Here is an 18,049-nt window from a genome sequence, read left to right on the forward strand (position 1 = left end):
TAATCTTCCAACTGGGCATCAACTCAAATATGTATCAAAGGCTTCGTCTGCTAAGGAGCAGGAAAAAAAAATTACATCCCTTGTGAAATTTACACAAAGAAGCTCGGAAACCTTGAATCAGGGCTGATCAACTTTTATTGTCTCTCAATAAAAAGACATAATCCTCTTTAAGGCTACAAAATGTCCCGGATGTGAGTTGCTACTTCTCCCGGGCAAGGTGCACAAGCCTCATGACTGATGTCTGTGCAGGAGAAAGACTGGCAACTTATACAAGCTGCAGAATCTGCAAGATTTATGGGACCTGTGAAGTCGTCACGAAAGAACCATGACTACAGACAAATAGCCATGACTGAATGGATACCAAGCAGGGCCTTTGCCTAAAATCTGGCTTTGGCATCAAATAGAGCTGTCAAAATGAAAGTGATCCAGGGTGAAGAGATAATTGAAGTAATTCTAACTGGAATTTTCTCTGTGAGATGAAGTCCTGCTTTAGCCCCAAGCTGATGAAACACAAAGGCAGTAAGATATACCTCTGGGAGTGATCATTGTCTGGTTTTAAATTTAAATGATTTTTACCTTTTATTCTCTGGAGGTATTTAGTTTATTTAGATGAGATAATTACTCAGCTGATTACTTTTTATGTCTTTGACTCAAACTAATATCTCATATGTAGGGTAACATGCTTATTTTAAAAGATAGCACACAGTCATTTGAAACACGTTACATTTTTTAAGAAAGATGGAAAGTAATAAATATATGTTAAGAATTTCTATTGACTTCTAAGAGACAGTCTATATCTATTTTGGAGTAATTATGGCCAGGTTGGTGGTACACACTTCTCATTTCAGAAGGCTGAGACAGAAGGATTGCTGTGAGCTTGAAGCCAGGTTGGGAAACATAGTAAACGAGGCCTTGTCTCAAAACAACAATGAAACATGCAAATCAGGCAGGCCGGAATATTGGATTCTTTTCTCTAAGTTGATAGCAGAGAACCTTACAATACTTTAATTTTTGAATTTTTTCTGTAGTGTTGCTCTGCACATACCAAGAGAAACCTAGCCATACGTATTTGTACTTGTGGACAGAAGGCATGAAATCTTCATTTGTTTTTTTCATCTATCAATTATGGACAAAGTACATCCAAAGAAGGAATGAGCCATAGTAGAATTCTCTCTCTCTGTGTCTCTGTGTCTCTGTGTCTCTCTCTGTCTCTCTCTCTTCTCTCTCTCTCCTCTCTCTCTCTCTCTCTCTCTCTCTCTCTCTCTCTGTATGTGTTTAGAAGCCACAGGTCAATGACAGATGTCTTTGTCTATATTTTCCAACCTTATATTAGGGACAGGATCCCTCAGCGAGCATAAGAATCATTAATTGAACAGGAACAGCTGGCCATCAAACTCTATCTTAGCATTGGAACTATAAACAGGAGCCCCCAATAGATTTTCTTTCCACATGTATGCTGGGAAATCTGAACTCTGGTTCTTCCAAGAAGCCCTTGGCCAGGAAAGCTATCTCCATAGCCCTATCACACCTTTGGTGTTGTGTGTACAGGTGCATATATACACATGTATGTGTGTGCATGTGGAGGTAAGAGTATTATCCTCAGATATCATCCACAACTGCTTCTCTGTTTCTTTTTTCATACATGGTCAGTGGACCTAGCTAGCCTAGCCGGCCAATAAACACCACTGATTCTACTGTCTCTACCTCCCAGCACTGAGATCATGGTCACACTATAGCTTCACACTTTTCCTATGTGCTAGGAATCCCATTTAAGATCTTTGTGTTTGCACAGCGAATATTTCAGAAACTGAACCATCTTTCCAGCCCCGTCTTAAATTTATAAATACAAATATATCCAGTAAAGACTTAAGCAGTGTAAGTGGGAAAATCACAGAACAGAAAGCAACCTAATTGGGTTTAATCTAAAACTGTACCCTGTTTTTAATTTATGGAGAGACTCCCCAAGAGGTATACTTAGAATACTGAAAATTTCCAGAAAACAAAGAGACCTGACAGTATTGCTGGCCTATCCTCAACTGGCCTGCATGACGCTTATTTATTTTAATGAAAAAAATTCAACTGGCTGGGTGAGATTGTTTGGCTGGTAAGGAGCTTGCCCTGCAAGCCTGAGAGGCCAAGCTTGATCCCCAGACTGCATGGACAAAGGCATGAGCATTGTGGACATTGTGGTACACGCTTGCAGCTTCTGAGCTCAGAGGCAGAAGCAGGTGGATCCCTGATGCTCTTTGGTGAGTCAGCTTAGCCTACCTGTAATGTTCAGAGCATGGGGAGACCCTGTCTCAAAATAACAACAACAAGATAACAATAAACAAAAATTCAAGGTGGATGCTACCCAAGGAAAAATACCTGAAGGTTCCCCATGGTCTTCACATAAACACACCCATATGCTCATATACCCACATTCAGATACAGGGGACACACACCCATACACACACACACACACACACACACACACACACACTGATATTTAATTGTAATCATCAAATATACTTAAATTATGACACTAGACAAATGTTGCATAAAAATTCCAGGCAATTTTACAAATGTACCATTTTCCTTTTCCTTCCTTCCACAGCCCCTCTGAGGTGCCCTCCCCCAGCTCTCCTTCAAATTCATCATGTTTTGTTTTACTTTATTCTAGTTCTTTGATTGTTGTTATTGAATTTTAATTGTTACTGAACTATATAATTAAAACCTGCTGTTTTTTATTGGTTCTTGTATGTATATAATCTATAAGATTATTATATAACCAATTCAGGGACTTTTATCTAGGTTGAAGTTGAGACTACACATGCTCATAGGCTGAATAAATGGCTAGGTGATCATAAGCATTCTTTGGCCTTCCAGGAAGCCCAGGCTCAATTCCTACAGCATGGCTCACAACCATCTGTAATTTCATTTCCAAGGGATCTGAAACCCTCTACAGGTACTAGACAAACACCTGGTATATAGACATACATGTAGGCACAATATCCACATAAACACATTAATAAAATATTTTTTAGAAAATACACATAAAAACATAGACTCCATGAAGTTACTCAAGTATGTAGAATTTAGACCTCAAAATTATAATCTGTGACTGAGTATCATCATCCAACTGTTTTTCAGAGCATTTCCTAATTCATAAGGACAGAATAAGAAAGATGAATAGGACTTGAATTTTTTTTTATCAGCACTTCTGATATTTGCATGGAAAGGCTAACATTTAATATTGGATTCAGAGAATATTTGCTTCCTGAACACGTAATAACATGAAAAGATCTTATTAGACAAGGTCTGGAAGACAACAAACTAATATAGTTTTCCTCTTCCTCGGTAGTAGCCGTGTCTCTCATTCACCTACCATCTTGTGCAGAGTTGATGACAGCTACGAGGCTGTAGGGCCCATCTCCTTTATTGTTGAATGCTTTGACTTTGACTTGAAATGCAGTAGAAGGGGTCATGGTCTCATCTTTGTGGACATAGCGGCCAGTGTCTGGGTTAGTCACAGTCACTTTCTTCCACTCTTCTCCATCAAATGGCTTAAACGCCACTATGTAACCAAAATTGTTACCATAATGGTACTCTCTTGACAAAGGCTGAATGGAAATTCAAATAACAAATAGCTTTATCACTCAGTTAAATGGAAGAGTCTTATGAGAACACAGTCACACAGGGAAACATGCTCTTGGTAAAAGGACACTTATTTCATAAATTAGATATAGTTGAAGATGCCGGAGTACAGAAGAATAACCATCCAGGAGATGATGCTGTTCCTGGAATGATGTTCCTGCTGATCACAGAACTCCTGTCTGCCCCAACCCCCATGGCATCCACTCCCTGTTAACTCCTCCCTCTGCTACAGAAGAAGTATAGCTCCCATACATCATTTTCTCAGCCCATGGAATCTGCCATTCCAAGAACCGGCAGTACACCATGTGCCATCTCCCCGCTTCCTCTCCCTTTCCCTTGCAAGCTGTCGCGATCAGTTCCACACATTTATCTCATTGTCTACTGCTCCTCGACTCCCAGAAGACTGAGTTGTTCAAGGGCAGGAATTTTATGAATTTCCTTTCCTTTTTATCCTCAATACCTAGAGCAGGGCTGAAAAGATACAGGCTGGCTGGCTGTGCTGCAGAACTGAATGGCCATAGAATGAATCCAGACTCTAGAATATCTAGGTTGTCATCAGAAGAGGCTTTTGGGAGGTGTAGGAGTGCAGGTGCCTGTGGGGAAGGGTGGTGCCACTCCTGCGAGTAAGAGGCTGGCTCTGGCACCTACCTCCTGAGCATTGCAGCAATGCTTCATTTCCTGGAACTTTCTCAGGGTGTCTCCAGAAGACATACGTGATTTTCAAGGAGATCTGTGCCGGAACTGACAACCCGGAATTAAAGGTAGCCCTAATATCTTCTATTTGCCCTTCTGAAGGTCTAATTTTTATGATGTTTGCACTTTGGGATAGCACACCACACACATATGGTATCAAGCCTTACTTCATTCAGCCACTGCTTTAATCTATTTTAATCTGTTACAGTAGTCACTCAAAGGGCTTGACCCTAAGAGGCAAACTTTTCATTTGCTTTTTATGACTGAAAGGAAAATCCTATGTCAGACTCTAGGTTTTCAAAGCAGGAGCTATGGGGGCAGAGGAAGGGGCTGGAGTGAGTTCCCAAGTGCTACATTTTCACACACATTTTCACACTAGCAAAAAAAAAAAAAAAATTTCCGTCGAATCTCACTTGACAATTTCATGTAAGTGGCCATAGAGCAGAGTCAAGTCTCTTTGCCTTAAATATCCACTTCTTGGGTAAGTCGAGTTGATTCATGCAAGGAATATTAAAGATAAAGTCTGGCAATTTTCTTGCTGTCTCCAGTATCTTGTTGTGACCCCTTTTTCTCTTCAGCAGTCAAATAATAAAAAGAAAGAACTGGTGGGCTGAGCAGAACATGTCGGAACAGGTGCCTGAAGCATTACTTAGACAACTGGGGCAGTCACACTCTCTCCTCTGCCCCCGTAGCTCCTGCTCTGAAAACCTAGAGTCTGACAGAGGATTTTCCTTTCAGTCATGAAAACTGAATGAAAAGTTTTCCCCTTGGCTTCAAGCCTTTTGAGTGACTAACCGATTAACAGCACTGGCTGAAGTAAGGCTTGAGGGATATACTGTAATGTTGCATTTAGAAGTAGATTTGATGTCATTTGTGGATCTACTCTTTAGTGTATAAATGTAGAGGCGAAAGGTTGTATGACTTGGGATGGGGTAGTTGAAAGCCCATGCTCACAAGCCCTGTGGAATCAAATCTCTCCCTGCTGATTCTTCTAAACCAACCCCGAGCAGCCAGTGTCTTGTCACAGAAATTCTTGCTTAGCAGAGTAAGACAGCTGACATCTGCTGTGCAGTTGGGATGGGGTGGGGGTTAATTATCCTTTTGCATGGGTTGAATATTCTTTTCATTTACAATTTATTTTAATAAAAAAATGGGTCTGCAATTAAAAATGGGTAGTGCATCTCCTCCACGCAGTTTGTTAATACTCACCGCCCACGTTATTGTCAGCTCTCTGTTGGTTCCGCCCCCACCGCCTACATCTGAGGGAGCCACATTTGGTGCTGAAACAAGCAAATTTACAAAAAGTTATGAATTTTTTCTGATAATGAAGTTCTTTTTTTTTTTTTAACCCAGAAACCATGAGTTTTTCATCTACAGAGGAAAGCCAGCTGCAGTAGCATCAACCCCTCAGCTGCACTGGTAGAGGTGTACATCAGTCCTCTCACATCATCCTTAGCTCCCTGTGTCTGTTGGAGATCACACCCTATAATTTCTATACTAGATAGCCGTCCTTTATGTCTTCCCCGCTAACTCCCAGGATAGCACACTTCTATCACTGACTTACATGGAAGAACTCACACACACAGAGATGTGCATGGAAGAACCCACACAGATGTGCATGTAACAGCTTACAAACAGATGTGCATGGAACAGCTCACACAGAGATGTGCATGGAAGAACTCAAACACAGATGTGCATGAAAGAGCTCCACAGATGTGCATGGGGTAGCTCACACACATGTGCATATAACAGTTCACAAACAGATGTGCATGGAAGAACTCACAGATACAGATGTGTGTGGAGGAGCTCACACAGATATGCATGGAGGAACTCACACACAGATGTGCATGGAAGAGCTCACATACAGATACAGATGTGCATGGAAGAGCTCACACAGATGTGCATAGAAAACCTCACACACAGATGTGGGTGGAAGAACTTACATATAAGCTGTGCATGGAGGAACTCACACACAGATGCACCTGGAACAGTTCACACAAATGTGCATGGGGCAGATCACACACAGATGTACACCGAAGAGCTAACATAGATATACATGAACAGCTCACACACAGATATGCATAGAAAAACCTCACACATAAAAGTGTGTGGAGGAACTCACACACAGCTGGCTTGTACTTGACCCCATAATCACTTTTTAACAACCCACCATTTGTTTCCTCTTTAAACCCCAGAGGTCAATTTTTTTCTCACTCTTTTAAAACCCAAATTGCTTTGGGCTGCCCAGCCTGGTGCCTTTTTGGTTTTGCTTTCTCCTTGAATGCCCTCCAGGGTAGGCACTGTGTCCTGCTGACTACAGGGACCTGGCTTCTAACTAGCGATGTCTGTCCCTGTGCTTGCAGCAACCTGGGCCAAGGTCAGCGCTCCACAAGAAACATAGACTTTCCCAGACAAAGTCATGGCTTCATGTGCACTGTCATCCCAAATCTGTTGACATACTAAGCAGATGGGGCAGACTCCTAGTACTTCGGGGAGTCCCTAAAACAGGACCTAGGCACACCTATCTCAAAATGTGCCTAGCAAGGTGACCCACGGGGGACATCAGCATCTAACAAAGAACTGTGACTCTAAGAAGCATATTTTAAAACTTCTATGTCAGTGATAGAAATGTCTTGATGAAAGATGTATTTTAGCAGCATAGAAACAAAAATTGCATGCTCCTCCTTCTGGCCATCAAGCTTTGCGGTTTCCTTTCCTCATAAAGAGATTAATATGAAGCCTGAGAGACAAACTTACTGATCAACTGTTACCACATGTATACCAGAAGGTGAAACACAAGGGTGTTAAAGGTGAATTATAGCTCCTTAGATAATACATCACAATATATAATATATTTTATATTTATATTATGATATATATTGTAATATATACCATACATTATATTATAATGTAATATAATATCCATTGATCATATGAACATATAATAAATATGTTACATATTAATTATGCATATATTATAGGCCAGGCTATTAAAACTACCATAAATTGTAAACATTCTTTGCCATAAAATCAGTGCTCTAAATTTATAACTCTGTTTGCTATGGACAAACTAATAAGGAACTCTTCCTAAAATCAATAAATCACATTGGCCTACATACAAGTAAAGTGATCATGGGGAACTAATGTCAAAGTAGCCTTAAATAAACTGTTAATGAAATGTGATTGAGTCAAGCATTCCTCTTCGTTGTAGAAGTGTGTTTGCCAAGTCATTTTTTTTTTAAAATGCTTTCCATGATAACCAGTGTAAATCTTTTAAGTTATTATGCTTAAAAACAGACTATGTCTCTATTAGGGTAAATATCTTCTAATTTACTTAAGTGGTTTCTAACACTCTTCAACTAAGAATTCCAAGGCTGATTTTCTATTCAAAGATTGTTTATTCTGCCCGTGCTGTTTAGCTCAGGACAAGGAAACTACTGAGGTAAGGTAACTGAACTGTGTCTCTTAATAGAATATTTTTGTAGTTTTGCCTAGAGTGTTGACTTATTATTTTTATCTTCAGCAGGTTAGAAGCAATTTTCCACAGAGGGAATTTGATGCATAATGTGTCTAAACTGAACCAGACAACAGAGCAGTTGGCATCCTACGTAGGGCCATCCCTGTTCAAGTCTTCCAATGACTTCCTGGTCTCAGGAAGATTCAGCTAGGCAAACACTAGCAGTCACATTTCCCATCAGGCTCCAGACACTTAGCATGGAACAAACTCGGTGTTCTTTAAGTCATAAATTATCAAGATAAACATGAACTAACATTTAAAAATGATAATTTTTTAATAATAGCTAAATAATATTTATAATTTTAAAGTAAGGAGTTCTACATCATGCCTTTGCCAGCCTTTTGGATACACCGTGATTTGTTTCTGTTTGCAAAAGGGCCTGTGAGTGTAAGCTTAGCCATTCAAAAATAGCTTGGAAATCAACTCAATATCATTATAATTCTTTCCAATGAGATAACCTATATTTTCTATTTCCCTCGAATGTTTTAGTTTTTAAATGATTTTTTTTTCTGGTAAGTTATTTAGGGCTGTATTTGACAATGTAAAAACCGGCATGTAAGAAATCTGAATATAGCTGGGCGTGATGGCGCACGCCTTTAGTTCCAGCACTCAGGGGGGCAGAGGCAGGCAGAATTCTGGGTTCAAGTCCAGCCTAGTCTACAGGACAGCCAGGGCTATACAGAGAAACCCTGTCTCGAAAAACAAAAAACAAAAAACAAAAAACAAAAAACAAAAAAAAAAAGAAAAAAAAGAAAGAAATCTGAATATGAAAAATCATATATTTGTTAAAGATCAACTTTGATACAAAAAGTGCTGACAAGTTATTTTTTTGAGAACTAGTGCTTTATCATGCCTGGTCATTTTAACACAAAAAGTTAAATTTAATAATTTCACTTTGCATCAAAATTTCATTATGATTTTAAAACAAATGAGAGACTCAAAATGATTGCATGTATCAGTCTATACCAAAGACCGAGATTTAAAACATGTCGAATTGAATCAGAGAATAGAGCAGTTGGCATTTACATAGTATCATCCTTGTTCACGTGGGAAGCCTTCCTAGGAAGGCCTAGTCCCAGGGAAATACAGCGAGGCAAACATCAGTGTTCTATTTTCAATGTCTAGATTCTTTTATTTTTGTGATTCCAATGAAATTAAACCGTTGAATGCACTTCAGAAGTGCTAAGAAACCAATCATGGCCCCTGGCTTGGTCAGAGCACAGTGTCAAGATTTTTGACATGGCTCCCATTTGAAATAGATTCTTTCCTATTGGAGAATGAGAACGTATCTGAAATCCACAGCATCTCATCCAGCAGGACACGTTTGTTCACTATTTACACATATAAAGAGACAGTAGCATAGCTCTGCCACTTACTCACTGCAACCATTGTGAAAAAGTAACTCAGGTCACGTGAGGACATTTAGTTTGGCAGAAATTAAGGTTTTAAGCAGAAATCACGATGCCCAGTGAAATCTTCTTGAAGTTCTCATTGCACTTATAGCTTTTTTTTAAAAAAAAGGAAGTGAAAGGATTAAAGAATTCAAGTGCTATCTTATGCTTAGACAAGTATCATTCTAGTGCGTTTGCTAAACTTGTTTTAATCCAAACAAAACAAGGACAGTAAATTTTCAAGTACCACTAATGTTACAGATTATGTCTTCCTTCCTATTAAGCACATTTTTGAAAAAGAGAGAGAAGACAAAAAATTAAATAAAACAGAGACAATGAAAATACAAGATCAGAATAGCTCCATTAGCTGTAAAACTAAGGCATTGTGCTTTGCATGACATTCTTTTTTGTTTTGTTTTGTTTTTTTCGAGACAGGGTTTCTCTGTATAGCCCTGGCTGTCCTGGAACTCACTCTGTAGACCAGGCTGGCCTCGAACTCAGAAATCTGCCTGCCTCTGTCTCCTGAGTGCTGGGATTAAAGGCGTGTGCCACTACGCCCCGGCTTGCATGACATCCTTGTTTGTGATGAGCCTTTCCTCCTTAAATGGACTTAAGGTGACAAAGACATAGGAAAGCTTCCAGAATCAATCTGCCTTCACCTGCAGAGCCATTGATATGCGGATGGGTCCCATGATGATACATAACAAAAGGATAACCAAAAGGATGGTTTTCTGTTTGGTCAGTGTCTTAGTCAGGGCTTCTATTCCTGCACAAACATCATGACCAAGAAGCAAGATGGGGAGGAGAGGGTTTATTCAGTTTACATTTTCACACTGCTGTTCATCATTAAAGGAAGTCAGGACTGGAACTCTAGCAGGTCAGGAAGCAAGGGATGATGCAGAGGCCATGGAGGGATGTTTCTTACTGGCTTGTGTTTCCCTGGCTTGCTCTCTTATTTTGTTTATTTTTCATTTTATTATTATTATTATTATTATTATTATTATTATTATTATGTTTTTTTGAGACAGGGTTTCTCTGTGTAGCTCTCGCTGTGTCCTGGAACTCACTATGTAGACCAGGCTGGTCTCAAACTCAGAAATCTGCCTGCCTCTGCCTCCCAAATGCTGGGATTAAAGGCGTGCGCCACCACTGCCCAGCTCAGCTTGCTTTCTTATAGAAGTCAAGACTACCAGTCCAGGGATGGCACCACCTGCAATGGGCCCTCCCCCCTTGATCACTAATTGAGAAAATGCCCCACAGCTGGATTTCATGGAGGCATTTCCCCAACTGAAGCTCCTTTCTGTGTGATAACTTCAGCCTGTATCAAGTTGACCTACAAAACTAGCCAGTACTGTCAGAATATTACTTTTTAAAAGGAGTTACAAACACACGTTCTGCTTCTTCATATGGACACATCTATCGTATAAAATACGTGGCTGGATCCAAAAAATGCACTCGACTGCTCTCTAAGGTCTTCATATTAAGTAACTGTAAAGGAATGTGTCCAGAATCACAGAGCTGCAAAGCAATGATGCCATGCTTCTGGGGTTTCAACAGATCAATGGCCTGCAGCTTGGCACCATACACTGTCTGCAGAACAGGGGTGTGTGCTCAAACAATCTGAATTTAAACTCTGTATTCCATTGGCCAGAGATAAGATTAACCTACTCATCCGTAAAATCTAGAATAATGACCAACCGAGGCATGGTGGCACATGCCTACCATTGTAGGACACAGGAGGCTGAGGTAGGGGGTCTCAGGGTCAAGAACAAACCAGGCTACATAAAACTGCCACATTGAAGGAACTATCAGCAGTAACAGTGCTAATCTGGCAATGTTGTTGTGGGGATTAGATGATTCGGTCCAAGTAGAGAGCCAGCAGTATATCAGAGAACACACAGGGAAGGGCGGCAGCTGTTAAAGCTGGTTAATGAAAGACTGTCAAGAAGAATCCATTCTGCCGATGGACTGGGAAGTATTGCAGGGTGCTGGGATTTATTTGTTCACAAGCGAACTAAGTATGTAGGGTAGGGCACTAAGATGGAGAACCCTCTAACTATGGGCAGATTGAAGTGGTAAGCACATTGCTTCTATATGTGGTATTAGTTGGAAATTATTTTTATAGGTTCCAATATAAAATAATTAAAATCAACATCCCCAAGTTTTAAAAAAAGGTCATCACTTCCACTATAAGACTTAAAAACCACTAAAGGCAGACCTCATAGTAATTGTTTCTAGATATTGAGCCTCTTTAAACAATATCATCTGAAATAAAAACAAAATTAAAATACTGTTTGTAACAAAACGGCTAAGAAGGACGGAGGTCCTACGGATGAACCCTACCAAAGACTGCCTTCTGCTCTGTGAACAATATTCACTAAGAAAACTGGTATTCATAAAAGACACTGTTCACACCATAGAAATTTAATCCAACTCAATGAGAAAAATTGGTCCAAACTAGAGGCAGGTATGGTATAATATTATGGCTAAAATATTTACCTAACCCAACTTAAACATTTGGGATTTTCCTGAAATTTTATTCTGAAATGAATGCTTATTCAAACAAATCAAGTTTGATTTCTTGGTATGAAACTCTGTGGTCATAACCGCCAGTCATGCTCCATTTGTTTTTCTTTGTTTCTCAAGAAGGGATAAATGCTTTCAGTCATCACACAGAAGCCACCATTGCAACATAGGTGACATCTGAGATAGCAGTAAATAAACAAACCCAAGACCTGGCTATGCGGTTGCTGTCTCATACAGTTTCCATTTGGATTACTTCTTTGTCCTGATGATTTTTTTTTTTTTTTTTGTGGTGTAAAGAAAACAGAATGTTTCGGGTCATGTGTAGGGGAATATATTAAAATAAAAAATTCTGGTGACATCTGCCTTCATTATTAAGAAAGAAATTCAAGCTTCAATTAGGGCTCTAATTCAAGTTTATAAAGTGGATGTGTGTCCAGAATTATGCTTGAAAAGCTATCTTGAAGAGAGAGCCCAGTTAACTGGAAGATGAGCCACACACATCCATATTTCAACGTTTGATCTTATGAGTATGGATCTCAGATTAAGGCAAGTATCTGAAAGTCTCTAACCCATTAGTAAGCATTGGGATAGCACTTCCAAGACAAAATGGGGATTTTAATATTTTCTTCCTTTCGTCACGATCATGTTTATTTGAAAAGCTGCATAAAGCTACATAGTTCTGTAAGCCTTATTGATGGTAGTCCCATGTCATTAAAACTATATAGAACTACAGACAGTAGCTTACTAATAGCAGCCCTCATGACACTAAAACTTATAGTTCTATTTGGGAATTGGGCCCAGGAACTGGGGCAGCCAAAAATACGGCTAGGTGACATTAAGAGACCACAGCAGAATTTGAATGGCAGCCAATCATCTTTTTAAAATCTTTAACTCAAATAAAGCTCTGATTTTTGTCATGAAATGTCAAAATAAATGAATACAGAGAGCCAGAAAAAGAATGTTTTTTGATAGACGGGGCATAATAAATAGAAGAAATGTCGTTAGAATTAGAACAAGATTTTGCTTTGGAAACATGGGGGTAAAGAAAGAGTGGAGTAGTTCTTAAAATAGAGGGCATCTAAATGGGGTTGGTATTTGCAGAAAGTACCTGCATAATAACTGGCTGAGCTGTTCTGAGAACACAGTTAGAATGAGACCTCAAATATAGCTGTCTCTTGCGAGACGATGCCGGGGCCTAGCAAACACAGGAGTGGATGTTCACAGTCAGCTATTGGATGTATCACAGGGCTCCCTATGCAGAAGCTAGAGAAAGTACCCAAGGAGCTAAAGGGATCTGCAACCCTATTGTCGGAACAACATGATGTACTAACCAGAACCCCGGAGCTCTTGTCTCTAGCTGCATATGTATCGAAAGATGGCCTAGTCGGCCATCATTGGAAAGAGAGGCCCATTGGACTTGCAAACTTTATATGTCCCAATATAGGGGAATGCCAGGGCCAAAAGAATGGGAATGGGTGGGTAGGGAAGTGGGGGGCGCTATGGGGGACTTTTGGGATAGCATTGGAAATGTAACTGAGGAAAATATGTAATAAAAATATTAAAAATAAAAAAAAATAAAGTCTATTTTGTCAGACACACACACACACACAAAAAGAATGAGACCTCGAGTTAAAGAGAACAGATCCTGAGATTTCCGTGGTGATTTCTCAATGCCATGACCCTGCTGCTCCCTGCCTTGTGCCTACCTGTGCTAGGCACGTGGGTATTCAGTTGTTAATGCCTCTGTGAAACACGGAAGTGGAGAAGCCCCCAATCACTAAACCTTTTCAATCCAGTGCCTTCCTCCTTAAGATCCACAATTTACATTGAAGGCTATGGATTCTATCTACAAATGTTATTCACATAGTCTCTGGTGTAATATGCTGAGAAAATATACTACATTAATTATATAAAATCTATATATTTTTTTAAAAATGTGTATATCAAAACCCAACACAGATAAAATGTATAGATTTTTATATGATTCACAAAGGAGATAACATTAATATTTTCTTTTTGCTGTTTTTGGCTACACACACATTTCTAGATGAGCCACTAATTGCAGAGAATATTTCCAAATGCATCCTGATACACGTTAAAGTGATATTATATCATAACCTTATGAAAATTTCAGGTTCTTGCACATACCAGCACCGTCTGTTTTGATCCTGTTTGATGGTATGCTGGGTTCTCCCGTCCCTAAAGTATTGGTTGCCACCACTCGAAATTCATACTCCATCCAAGGGATCAAATCCACTGCTTTTGCTGACTCCATATTTCCTTCAATGATTGGGGGATCTAAATAAAATTAACACAAAGTAGAGATTAGTTGTTGACTAAACCTGTGCATTTTCACTCTCTTAGAGAATTGGCACATGTATTCTGGGTTGACATTAAAACGAAAATCTAGCAGTGACAAATGCTGACATGAAGAGAGTGAGAGATCATTGATAACAAACTAGAAAGATTGACATGTGTGTGTGCGCGTGAGGATGTGCCCTGGATCTACCTGTCTAGAAAGCCTGCTGTGTCCTCTTGCCTTCTTGCTCTCCCTCTGTTCTCTCGCCCCTTTCCCCCCTCCCCATTTCCCTTCCCCCTCTCTCAATGTGTTCATGGCTGGCCTCTATTCCTCTACTCTCTTTCTCTGCCTTTCTCTGTCTCTACTATCCTCTTAACTCCCCTCCCCATGCCCTGAATAAACTCTATTCTATATTAAAACAAAACAAAACAAAACAAAACAAAACAGAAAAGAAAAGAAAGCCTGTTTTGGGGGCTAGAACTCTGCACTTCTGCAAAGCCCCCATATCTACCCTTGCTGCTAATCCATGGGCTACACTTTTTCTAGCAAAAAGCCATTTTCTTGGAGCAGAAGCTAGGATGATTTCCTAAGGCAAATATTGGGTGAACTAGTATAGTCCATAGCCAACAAATGATTTTCTGCTCAAATTAAAAATAACACCGAATAATACTGTTTTTAGCCTTTATAAACTTGCATCATCTGGAGCTAGGCTTATATGTGCTATAAGTTTCCAGCAGTCAGCCTACTCACGACAGATAATAAATTATCCTTAAGATATGATCTTAGCTTGCCTATTTAATTGAGATATGATAAAAGTACACGACCAAGAGAGGTCCATATCTTAGTTTAAGCTTGTTTCAAACATTTCTATATGTTTTTTAATGATTACCCTACACACACACATGCATGTGCATACTTGCATAGCAGTTGGAGAGTTTGTTTCTTTAGGCTTGCCTGTGACTCATTATGTTAATATTTGGGGAACCGTCATCTGCTTATGCAGATCATAAATGGCCAGCCTTTAGGGAGGTACTGTGTGGTGTCTGCTTTCACCTTACCTGACTTACACATCTTAAGGCTGGCTGGCTCTGGCCTTACCTTGCCTACATCTTTCCCTTTATACATGACGTTTGTCAGTTGTCCCATTGTCTTGTCACAGCTTTGTTGAAAAGACTGAACATATGGTTTTTGACTTTCTGATTTAAACATTTAAAGCGTTGGCTTCCTTGCCTCTCTATTTTGATTCCATCTCTTTTTCTCCTGTCTTCACTAGCATTCCCTCGCATAGAATCTGCAGATATGCTTCGGTTCACATGCATAGGGGCTTCACTTTAGATAAGGGAAAGATGATGGCAAGTAAAGGTGAGAACCGATAAAAGATCTTCATCAAGTAAAGGGGAGAACAGCTGGTTGTTATGACTCTGAGCAGGATGGCACCTTGTTTTTTGCCAGTCTTTTCTTTGACTTTGAGCTGCCTGTAACCAGAAGGCTGAACCGTGGTTTTGCTAAGATAGCTAAGAATATGCCTATGTCTAAATCCAGAACCTGTGTGTTACTTAGTATGGAGAAAGGGTCTTGGGAGAGAATTTTTAAAAGGGGTTGAAATTAAGTTGGAGATTTTTTATAAGGCAATTTGTGGGACCCCTGAGGTCAATAAGAAGTTCTTTGTAAGAGCCATAGAGGAGAGACCTCACAGAGAGAAGGAGACAATGTGGCCACAGGGGCAGAGAGGAAAGTGTTACAGCCTTAGGCAATGAACATGGCAGATGTTTCCTGTTCTTACAGGAAACTGGAAGAGGGTTGGGAAGCTAGCTCATTTGAGGAAGTGCTGGCTGAATATGCATGGGGACCTGGATGAAGTCTCCAGAACCCACATAAAGATACTGTGTACGGAGCTCAAGGGATGGCTCAGCAGTTGTTATAAGCCCCCTTTGCTCTTCCAGAGCACTTGGGTTTGGTTCACAACACCCACAAGGTGGCTCACAACCATTTCTAACTCCTGATGCTGTTTCTGACCCCCATGGCAGCAGGCACACATGTGGTACACTTACTTATGTACATGGAGCCAAAGCACTCATAGAGATGAAAAGGAAACCCAAAAGCAGAGGAAGAAACAAGGAGGCTGGGCATGTCGGAGGGTGCTGAGCATTGTAGCATTCGGGAAGCAGCTTGGATGATCCCTGAGGACTGCTGGCCGGCTACCCTAGACTAGGTGGGTGAAGGATTTAAAACACAAGGTAGACTGCCCATAAGGATCACCACTTGAAATTGACCTCACCCTTTTGAATTTCAATCTAAAAAAAAATCTACCGTTTGAATTACTAATTAATTTATTTAAAACCCATAAAACAATGTTTATATATTATATATAATATATTTATAATATTTATAATTCATACTTAGTAAAATGTAAAATAATGCTAACTGCCTTCTAAAACATACTCTTACACCTCCGTAACTATTGATAAGCATTGCTCTCACCATGAATCAAAGGAGTTTCCTTTTGCAGAAAATGGAGACTATTAAAAAAAAAAAAAGCACAGTTGGTCATAATTCAGAGAACTGTTGATTACAAGGAACCGAGCCCCTGTAATACATCTACAACAAAAGCCAGGGAATATCAAGGAAGAATGTGTAGAGAGATTTTTAAGAGCCAGAGGACCAGTTTGCTACCTGTAAGTTTGTGTCTCCTAGAAATGACTGGGGAACTTCACCCATGCTACCTCAGCATAGCTAAACAATGACAGTACCAACAGACATACTTATGTGGAAAGGCCAAGTCTCAAGGGTCCCTCCCTCCCTAGGCAAAGAGCTACATGCAACCATGGAGAGCCTCCTAACTGGCTATCCAATATAAATGCTCAGCCGTGAAATCATGTGCAACACTACACAAACCTAGCAGATTGTATGTATATGTGTGTATGAAATGATACTAATGAAAGTAAAAGAGACCGTCGATTTAAGCAAATGAGGTGGTCATATGGAAGGGATTGCGAAAAGGGACCTAGGAAAACTTGGAGGGAGAAAAAAGTTTAATTAGAAGAAAAACAAAACAACAACAACAACAACAAAAAAAAAACACGTGGAAACATGAACAGATTAAATTGACACATAAACTCACCTGTCTTTGCATCCTTCCAGTCATCTGAGAGAATCGTCTTAGTCTGGATAGTGTATTTAGAGATAGGGCTGTGATTGTCGGAACCACGGCTCCAAGTCAGGGCCACAGAGGTAGCTCTGATGTCTTCTATTCTCAGGCCTCCTGGAGGACCTGGGGGGCCTGGGATGAAAGTGTGAGTAATAAATCAGTGGGTCTTTCAGTTGGTGAATTAAACATACATGAAAAGACAGCGATGCCAAACAATGTCTTCTGTAGGTGTGCTTCTCTCAAAGGGAGGCAATAAGAAGTGATGGCATAGGCATAGCCTGTGTTTGTTCTTACTTAGTTCCTTTGCTTAACTCGTAAGGAAGGCTATACATGCTGCCATTAAAAAGAACAGGGGGCCAGCAAGATGGCTTATCAAGTAAAGGCATTTGCCTTTAAGCCTGAGGGCCTGAATTCAATCTCCAGGGCCCACAAGACTGAAAGAGAGAACTGACAGAAGTTGTCCTCTGCCCCCAGATGCAGGGAATTGTCCTCTGACCTTCAGATGCATGCTCCTTTTCCCAAATAAATAAATAAGCAAATAAATAAACATGCAAGTAAACAAGCAAATAAATAAACAAAAAAGCAACTAAATAATTTTTAAAATATATAAATAAAAAACCAGCACCTGACTCTCGACACAGGTGAAGTTATTTGACATACAAAAAAAATGCACATTTCTTCAACAAAACCAATGCATTATTATAGTGTGTTGAGCTCTAATGAATGCCTACTGGAGGCATGAAGGACACACTCAATTCAGATATGAGAATATTTGGTCCAGTGTTCCATTCTCTTTCTCAAGATGGAATGAATACCCCTTTAAAACCTACATGCTGTAA

The 18,049-nt window shown here is 39.9% G+C and overlaps 1 protein-coding gene across 5 annotated transcripts in view; it reads right to left on the reverse strand.

Moving 5' to 3' along the window:
* Positions 1 to 18,049, reverse strand: part of Cntn1 (contactin 1) — a 291,216-nt gene that overhangs the window by 32,448 nt on the left and 240,719 nt on the right. For all 5 annotated transcript variants that reach the window (XM_021183311.3, XM_029469977.2, XM_085831994.1 and 2 more), the window contains 4 exons: positions 17,184 to 17,342; positions 13,912 to 14,061; positions 5,539 to 5,609; positions 3,368 to 3,602 (listed from right to left, as the gene is read on the reverse strand). In XM_021183311.3, coding sequence (XP_021038970.1) covers positions 3,368 to 3,602; positions 5,539 to 5,609; positions 13,912 to 14,061; positions 17,184 to 17,342 — 615 coding nt within the window. The remainder of the gene's footprint in view (positions 1 to 3,367; positions 3,603 to 5,538; positions 5,610 to 13,911; positions 14,062 to 17,183; positions 17,343 to 18,049) is intronic.

The sequence above is a fragment of the Mus caroli genome, unplaced genomic scaffold (assembly GCF_978045245.1).
Source record: "Mus caroli unplaced genomic scaffold, Mus_caroli_1 scaffold_16, whole genome shotgun sequence".
NCBI classification, from domain to species: Eukaryota; Metazoa; Chordata; class Mammalia; order Rodentia; family Muridae; genus Mus; species Mus caroli.